This window comes from Dermacentor albipictus, chromosome 1, assembly GCF_038994185.2.
Source record: "Dermacentor albipictus isolate Rhodes 1998 colony chromosome 1, USDA_Dalb.pri_finalv2, whole genome shotgun sequence".
In the NCBI taxonomy this organism is placed as follows: domain Eukaryota; kingdom Metazoa; phylum Arthropoda; class Arachnida; order Ixodida; family Ixodidae; genus Dermacentor; species Dermacentor albipictus.
This window is the reverse complement of record NC_091821.1, coordinates 82,505,637-82,515,405: the sequence shown is the minus strand read 5'-3', so window position 1 is coordinate 82,515,405 and position 9,769 is coordinate 82,505,637. Positions and strand designations below refer to the sequence as shown.

Below are 9,769 nucleotides of genomic sequence, written 5' to 3'. Positions count from 1 at the left end.
AATATTTACACCCTTTGGGGCATATCTTGTCCCACACTCAGAAAAATTTACACCCTTTGGGGCGTATCTTGTCCCACAACAATAATCGTCATCTGTCTTGCCCGCGTTTCCTTTCTTTAACGCTGCGAGCCCGGTACTTCCCAGTCACGAACGGCATGCGCGTTATCAGTGTGACGCAGCGTTCTTGACAGGAAAGTAGCGAGCGCCGAGTTTTCAAGAAAGGAAACGCAAGGAAGGCAGATGACGATTATTGTTGTGGGACAAATATACACCCCAAAGGGTGCAACCGTTTTAAGAGTGCACAACGATACTCTCTTAGAAAAATTTACACCCTTTGGGGCGTATCTTGTCCCACAACAATAATCGTCATCTGTGGTGCCCGCGTTTCCTTTCTTTAACGCTGCGAGTCCGGTACTTTCCAGTCACGAACGGCATGCGCCTTATCAGTGTGACGCAGCATTCTCGACAGGAAAGTAGCGAGCGCCGAGTTTTCAGGAAAGGAAATGCAAGCAAGGCAGATGACGATTATTGTTGTGGGACAAATATACACCCCAAAGGGTGCAACCGTTTTAAGAGTGTAATCGTCATCTGTCTTGCCTGCGTTTCCTTTTAACGCTGCGAGCCCGGTACTTCCCAGTCACGAACGGCATGCGCGTTATCAGTGTGACGCAGCATTCTCGACAGGAAAGTAGCGAGCGCCGAGTTTCAAGAAAGGAACCGCAAGCACGGCAGATGACGATTATCGTTGTGGGACAAATATACACCCCGAAATACCGGGGTCGCAGCGTTAAAGATAGGAAATGCGGACAAGGGAGATGACATTTATCGTTGTGTGGTAAGGTACAACCGAAAGGGTGTAATTTTGTTTTAGAGTGAACACGAAATGTGCAACGGGCGTTATACACCAGATACCGCTGAAATGTGGGAAGTCCTACGTGGGACAAACGGGGAGATGTGTCAACGACCGGGCCCGGGAGCATGAATTGTGTATAATTAACAAAGGTGTATTCCTTCTCGCTCTCTCATCCCCGCAACCAGCGAGCGTCTGCGAGACCCGTTGATGGCAGCGCCACGATAGCGGAGCGTGGTTGCTCCGGGCACGCGGTCGCTGCGGCTTCGGAACTTTTGACCAAGACTGTACATTCTTCTTTCACTTCGCCCACTGCTTGTGCATTTTGTTGTCCTGAAAAAAAAATTTACACTTAAAGCGCAAACATCCACCTTATGAAGTAAGATCAATCGACGTCCAGCAAAAGAATGGGACGTCCTATGGACATCCAATACATCTGAACTGATGATACAGCGCGACATAGTCGCACCAACTATACAGGCACCAACTGCGTAGCATCATCCACGTCAAAATCATGGAAACACGCATACAATCCCAAAGTTTTCGGGCTTACAACGCAGGTCTTAAACTTTATGGAGGTTCCATGGACATCTAAAACTTTGAGCAATGTACGTCTGAGGTACTGTTTTTAGAGACGCTCTATGTATATCCAAACTTCTGTTCGCTGTACGTTACGTCTGATCAACTAAATGGAGGTTCAATGGTCATCCAAAACTTTGATGCCATTACGTCCCTTAGATAAATGTGCACGTAAAGGCTGTCCATAGGACATCCGATTTCTTGCTGGATGTTTGGATCAATTCGGTACATCTATTAGATGCTTGCGGCTATCTGGGTGGTTATTTTGAGCTGGTTGTTTCAATAAGCTGACGTATTAACTTTCTTCCCTTGAATAAAGAGGTATGAAGTTTTACTATGAGCTGGAAGTCACCCACGTAGCTTCAAAGCTTTGCTTATGTATGGCTATAATGGTTCTCATTTAGTTCTCACGGTGCCTTTGCAACGGCAATATCTCTCGCCTTGTCGGCATTGAGATACAGAAAGCTGTTTAGAAAGGTCGTTTGATTTGCTTTATCAAAAATGGGGGGGGGGGAGGGAGGGAGGGAAAAAAAGGGTCAGGGGTCAAGAGCCTGCGCTTGCATGTCAGGCAGCGCTAATGTTTGACGTACGTTCTCCAGGGCACAGGATTTCGACACACAAAGCTTGTCACCCGTGTACTATAGGCTTCATCGGCGTTCTTCATGGCCATTTAATTGAGTTCACTGGCCATTCCAAAGTGAGGAGGAGCTCTTAGATACGGACCATTAATTAGCATCGGTCAAGTTCCCCAAACGCAACCACTCGCCGTCGCATTCCAATTATGGTGCATAGGTGCGTGTTGACCATGCTACCGGACATGACAACACGCACGTGTGCCGTGCGTGGAGCTTTTCTCCCCTTGCGTGACGTTTCCCAAAATGGCAACTGAAAGCCGGTACGGTTCGATGTAGTTGATCCCCACAGCACTGGAAAGTCGTTCAAGGACGACCTGTCCCCTCCAGCTGAGCACCTTCTGGGCGAGGGGGCAATGCCAGACGGAGACAGCCGTCGGAGAATAGTGCCCATGGAGTGTCCCCATTGGCCGAACATACGATGCTGCTTGCACGTGCCTAATGACTGGTTGAAAATGACGCGACCCCGACGGAAGCCAGAGAACCATCAGAAAGACGTTATTGCCGCGGGCCGCAGCGGTAGATTTGCTGCCGGCCGTAAAGATTAGCTTTTTTTTTTACCGTTAACGTGCTTGGTTCTATTTCTGCACATGATGTAAATAAACCTTCATTTCTCGAGGTCCACCTCAAGTCAGCCAACTCCCGCACGCAATGGCAAGATCCAAATAAGAGATAGCTTTGCTTACATCGATTCCCAGTGTGTGGGATCCGCACATTTTCTCCCCTTGCTCCATGTCCGCTGTGCTCACCTCGAGGAAATGTGATGAAAACTTCATCAGCGATATCTGCACAGCGACATGCACTATCGAGAAAATAATTTCAAAGGTTGATTAATACCGCGGTGGAAGAATATGAGGTGTATGAACTGTGTGTCGTTTTTGTGGAGAGAGCATCTCCCTCGCTCGCTATAATATCTGCTGCTCAGCCGGTAGATGGCATGGTAGATGGCGGTAGACAACATGGTCATTTTGCACATATAAGGAAAAAATGCTTTTTCCCGCGTCGTAATACTGGGTACAAGTCGCGCAAGCTCTTGTTCCTTGTGCCAAAAGACGACGATCGTTTGAACAGTGCATGCAATCCAAAAAAAATGTAGATTCCTTCAGCAGACACACCATGTCTGCCCAAAACATTTCGAGAACCAAGTAGTGTGCAATCGGTGAACAGCACTGCACAATCTAGTATACTGCTGCAAATGTGTAAAGGTATTTTCCTGTTTTACTGCACCAAATAGATAATCTTGTAGATGTTCTAGTGCTCCCTCTGTAGTGTCTGCACACTTGGTTTATCTGCAAACACCTGTGTTGTCTCTGTTTAGTAACCGCCTGTACTCTCATAGGTGGCCCTGAAACAATCACACGATATAGTGGTTTTAGGTTGTCCCATCAAATAACACAAGTTCAATTCGAACACCATTGACACTTGTTATTGTGAGTGCACTCTTTGGAATGGATAAGGAATATGCCTGAAAGGGCTGTAGCCAATTTGATTGCTACGTGAGCAAAGCTATGTGACAGCCTCACCCTCCAAAAAACTACCGAGTAGCCATGCACTATTTAAAAAGTTGAACTCGAAGGTGGTTAGCGAAAACGAAAATTCACAACTTTATGGATGACGGGGACTTCATAATTTATAACTAAAAAACATATTTGAGCTAACGCCTCGTACAATAGCAAATGTGGGTTGCCCAGCTTGCAGGTGTTCACATCTACACAACAACATGGGATAGACTATGGGTAATACCGAACATCAATAAATTTCGACCAGGTCCATTCGAGGTACTTAAGATGCAAGAACAGCTATCGAATGTAAAAAGTGACAGTGCCATTGATTTGGCTTTTCCAATCACCTAAAGAAAGAAAGAAAAAGGAAGAAAGCATCTTTACATGGATATGTTTACTGCAAGATGAGACAAGGCACCCTTTGCCTCATCTTGCAGCAGCACAAAATCACGCCAGTCATGGCGTACATACAGTACCTGCATGTTGCGTTATGTCTAAATGTGTCTTTTTGCAATTCCCAAGCACTTTCGTGTGACTAAGGCTCTAGCATAGACATTTGGCTGCCTCAAAAGCATGTTTGTAGCTTCGTTTCGTGGTCATTGTTATTACATCAGGGGCTAACTTAATGTATTACAAACCATCAAGTAGAGCAGCCGCCCGGATACTTGTTCTTTTTGTGCCCATTTTGCACGCCTACAGTCACCTCAATGCTTTTATCAGCATGAACAGTCCGTAACTGGCACTTAAAAAGAAAGTTCACGAAAATTAATTTTGGAATGGATGTTACTAATTATAATTCGGCGTGCTTCCCTAATGCATATGCCCCAAGCCGGCAGGACTCCGACAGATGGCCCCGGATGTACCGTGCAGCATGTCCAAAAAAGTGCGCAACCTTAACGAGTCTTCTCTCGTTAAGGAGACCAGCTCATACACCTTGTATTCGTCCATTGTGATTATTACTGCAACAGCTTTCCAAAACACCCCAAAGCCTTTAATTTCAAAACACTAGTTTTTCTTTTAAGGAAAGAACAATGGGTGAAAAAGAAAAAGAAATTCATGCTTTGCAGCTTTCTTAATTACACTATGAACAGACACTTTTGCTTCTTCGTGAATCATTATTGCAGTTTAAACATAACCACTACATGCCTCGTGGCTACCAATGTTGGGGTGAACTCTCTATCATATGAAGATAAAAGAAAAAGCTTTTCCTTTTGTTCCGCCAGTTACGGGAGGGTAAATCAATGAGGAACTACAATACTAAATCAATATACAATACAATTAAAGCATATAAAGGCTTTTACATCATTCAGTTTTGAATCTAGTGTTTCATAATCACTGCACTAAGCTAACTAAAAAGATTTCATTAGTATATTAATGCAATTTCGACACGAACATACCAGCACAATTCTATTACATGTATAACATATATACCCTTTCATTGAAGATGTCTATTGTAATAGCTTAGAATATCTTAAAACTGAACTGCAGCTAAACACTCGTGCAAAATCATTTGCAAGGAACCAATCACTCCTAGACAACCTTATCACAAAGTAATGAAGCTAAATATTGCTTTACCTCTGTCAAGAACAAAACATTTATTGATTTTATTGAAGTGATTAAATGTGTATTCAATTAATAAAGCAATACTGTGCTTATATCCTTGGCCAGCTCTGTTGGGGCCATATTCTGAAATGTTGGCCTTCCATGATAGTTTTGCCGCTGCGATAGTCATGTTCAGTAAATCAATGGCTGCTTACCCGTGATGTCAGCGCGCACTACCAACACGGGCTCTCGAACGCTTCGCATCGCATGAGAGAAAGCGCCGTGTGAGTGCAGGGCTTTGTTTTTGTGTAGTGGCCGCAGTACGGGTTCTGCGCACTGACTACGGTTGGCTACGGCCGCTTTAGGTAAAATAAATTGAAAAAGGAAGTGTGAAATGTTTTATTTTAAATGAGTCAACAAATATTGCTGCGATACAACGCGTGTAAGACACCACAAAAAAGACTACTGTAAACTACCCCCTCTCATACCTACTACACTCCACCACCAACCGAACGCCAAAAGACGTGTTCGTCTATTTATGTCGAGAGCACCCATCGACACCATGACGTTAAAATGACTTAGGCCGGAACTACTAGATGGCGCTGTTTATTTTCCGGTTTTGCTAAAACAGCCCATCGGCACGCGCCGTTGGCGGAGGTGTGGCCAACGCGATGGTTTCACGGAAGGCGAACATTTCAGAATACGGGCCTTGTATATATGACTGTGGTGCAGGCCTGCTGGCCAAACCAATAAAAAAAGAGGACACAGAAAAGAAAGAAAGAAAAAAGTTCACCACTTCATGACCCAGTTGCCTCTTCCAGCTTTTGACATTTTCACATTTTTCAATTTTCAAGAGCACTGTCAAAATGGCCAACCAAAACAAAGCACAATGTTCTTTGATACAATACATCACACTGATGCTACACATCATGCAAAAATGGAAATACTACCAAATCAGACCGGTCAAGAATACAAGTTATAGCATGACTCTTATCATCCTCTATTTCTTAAGCTTGCGTTTTGTGAGTGACAGGACAGGAGAAAGACAAAACACATGCAGAGACAATTGTAATGCCCGCTGCCTTTTGAACAATTTGGCAACAAATTCAAACGTTGGCGTGTCACAGAAACTACAGCATAAATTATGGGGAGTGTGAAATAAATTTAACTGGGTACTTGTCTTCATAAATCTTTTACTTATTACAAGAAGCTGCACATCTCAGTTTCATTCCGTTATGGCTGTCGTGAACATGTCACTAAAAAATAAAAATTTCTAGATTTCTGCATGCATACACACAGTGAATATTGCATAACAGAAGCACCAAAACAAAATCTTAATGAAGGCCTTGTGATTATGTTTTTCCTTTATACATAAAGACAGTGCTAACAGTGGTCAGCTGTAGCAAATGGAGGGCCTCAGGTGTGACTTCATTTTTCAAAAGTTCTACCCCATATTTTTCCTGTGCAAGTATGTGATTTGAATATTGTTTCATAGCAAAAACGAAAGGTATGTGTTCCCCAATGAGATTTGAGTTAGTGTAAGGAATTATACACAGTTTCAAAGAAAACTGTAGTCATCCCTGAAAACCTGACTTATACTGCATGACATCAAACTGCACCCTGAAAGAAAAAAAAAAGGTAAAGCACACACACACATCCAAATGCACAAAAATGTACTATGTAAGGATGTTTAAGCTAACTTATGATGGTTTTCCCTTGCAAAACCATATTAATAGTGTGGCAAGTTAAAAAAATTATAATAATAAATTGGAATGGCCAGCAATTTTTTGTAACACACAAGTTATTATGCTTGTTGCCTGAAGACACATGCATCCTTCTTGCAGTGCTTACAATGGTGCTTGATAACTCACCCTTCTTATTATGAAAAAACACAATTAAAAAATCACTTACTAAAGAAAAAGTTAACCTGTAGAACTGTCACTTCGCACTCAACAAACAACTTAGCAGTTCATATGTTTGTGAGCTATTTCCACATTATTAGCACATATACCGTAAATGGCTTTGAAAAAAATTATAAGGCTTTTAACATGTCTCCAAATAAATAAAGATAATTAGCCCGCAATAACTTAGGCTCAGAATGTAGAAAGCACCTTATTTATCATGAAGCTTAACCATATCATGCAATATACATAACACGCACGACACAAAATCACAGCTTTAACATTTTCACATCATAAGTCCTGCATTATAAATAAAATGCATGTAATCAAGGCGAGGAAAGAATTTGTGAAAACTGCCAAATTCTACACAATTGCAATTATACTATGAAGCTGTCAAAACAATCGGCCAGCATATTATTGGGAACCGACAACTCGGTTATGGCAAACCAAAAGCAGCGTCACTCGCGCTCCAACATTCTGCTTCGTATATCATTTATTCACATGTAATGCTTTCAATTAGCATTAACACTTCAACCACAGACACATGGTAATACACCAATGCATAGCTTATTAATTTATCATGAATTCTCTCACATTAACTCCCCAACGGTATTTATACTCTCATTTTAGAAGAGATTTTGAATCCATCTGGTTGTCAATAATTTCTTTCGTTCATTTGGTCCCACATCGCACAGCACTGCAAATGGCACAAGTTTAGCGGCAGATTATACCAGAAGCTATAAATATAGCAAAGCCACAAAGCATTGAAATTATCTTGTTTTTGGTATCCTGCTAGGCATGGTGCTGTCTTGGATTCAACACACAGCAAATGTTTCAGAGTTTAGCCGCATTCAAGAGCACATAGTTATGGAACCACTCAGTTCTTGTGTCCAATCATTAGATCACAATTTCACCTAGAGGTAATTCAAGCATGTTCATGCAATTGTGCACTCATTCATTTACAAGGTGCTGCATCCACTCAAAAATATGTTGGCAACACTTTGTCAACTTTTGAAATTCCTCAATCAATCAATCACCACAGAGTTGCAAGCACGAGGGACAGAAGTGGATCCATTTGTATGAGTGAACTTAAAATTGCAACCATAAAATTTTCTTCAGAGTAAATTTTCTTTTTACAATACGTGCAGAGCAAATGAAAATGACAAGAAACTGAACTTCAGGATCATTCATTAGCTTTGTACATAACCTCATTTGTGCTAAGCAAGAGGCGTGAAGGGATCATGTCAGCAGCTTTGTTCATTGTAGAATTTTACAACCATTATTCTACAGCCAATGCTGTAGAAAAATATTCACTACCTGAAATGTTCTACATTTACAATAAGGGCTAATGTTTTCTGGAACACTGAAGTATGCTTGAAACATAGGAGATCCCCTGTCTACACTAAAACAGTATTATAATGTCTTCGAAACACAATGGGGAAATCACAACTTTTCTTTTATGTTACATAGACAAGAACAAATACTGACTAGCTGCTGACATTATCCATACGCATGTCATTCATTCTTTTTAGCACAAAAGATAAATGCTCTGCAACAATCCTCATAACAGCAGCTGTACAGTAATCAGTTGCTTTTCTGTTCCACATGCTGCAAGTACATAGACTTGGGAGTCACAACACACAAGTGACACACACACTAACACTCATGGCTGCCACAAACATCTCATGGGCCTTTCACTACAAGTCGAATTCTGCTGCAACATAGCACAGATGTCAGCTTTGCCTGTGGTAGTCTATGGCAGCCATCAACCCTGCAGACGTTCAGTAGGCACACTGATGCAGTTTGTTCCTTGGCCTCAATAATGAGTTGCACAGTTTAGATGTACTTCTTGGCACCTTTCAGCTGCACTACTCAGCCGGCCCAATCGTCCAAAATTACATGAAAAACAACAAAGGAAAAGGTGTACAACATCAGGTCCACCATCACATCGGCCACAAGCTGTAAGCAGGTCGTGGTTCGTGATGAAACCTTTGGGGAAATACCACAAAGAACCAAGGCTGTAGCCAGGAAAGCTAGCGGTGCAGCTGTGGACCGCATAGACCGCTGGGAAATGCTGGGCTGCAAATATGTAAAATTAGTGTCAGGGGCAGCAAACCATTGAATAAAGGCATCAAGAACTTTAACATACTAGATTTTACACTCCTGCGCCCACCACAAAATGATAAGTGCAAAGAGGGTTAAATTAACTTGATTGTACTGGTGCACAGTACTTCCCCAGAACAGGCCTTTCTTTTGCATCTACAAGCACTACTCACTGCAGTTAAAGGAAACTGCAGTTTACTCTGGATTTACCAGAATGAGTATTTACCTTGACTGGCATACCTGCCAACTTAAAGGGGCTCTGAAACACCCTCGGGACTTGATGAAAAAAAAAGAAAGAAGAAGAGTCTTTGGATAGTGCATTGCTGTGAACTTATGCGCAACGCGTGCAGCTCGCAAGCGGAGTGTGAAGTCACCTTTATCTAAAACACCCTCTTTTCAAACAGAGGCCTTCAGCTCAACTGTTTTGAAGCTGCTGGCGACTTGCATATGTCATCATTAGAGACCAGATTTTAGACAAGTGCCTATTTTTTTTTCCCTTCCTTTATAATCAACCCTTTTTATTATACGAGCATGATTTGAGTGATAAGAAAATTTTTAGCACTGTTTTTATAATGCCTATATATGCCTATTTTCGACATAGCTTCTATAAAATAATATTTAGCTTACAGCTCCACTTTCGAGCGCAGTTTAAACTCTCCC

At 42.1% G+C, this 9,769-nt stretch overlaps 1 protein-coding gene across 1 annotated transcript in view; it reads right to left on the bottom strand.

The window, feature by feature from the left end:
• Positions 1-5,143: 5,143 nt before the first annotated feature.
• Positions 5,144-9,769, bottom strand: part of LOC135907451 (guided entry of tail-anchored proteins factor CAMLG-like) — a 39,415-nt gene continuing 34,789 nt past the window's right edge. Inside the window, exon 5 of the mRNA XM_065439140.1 lies at positions 5,144-9,085. Coding sequence (XP_065295212.1) covers positions 8,879-9,085 — 207 coding nt within the window. The 3' untranslated portion in view covers positions 5,144-8,878. The remainder of the gene's footprint in view (positions 9,086-9,769) is intronic.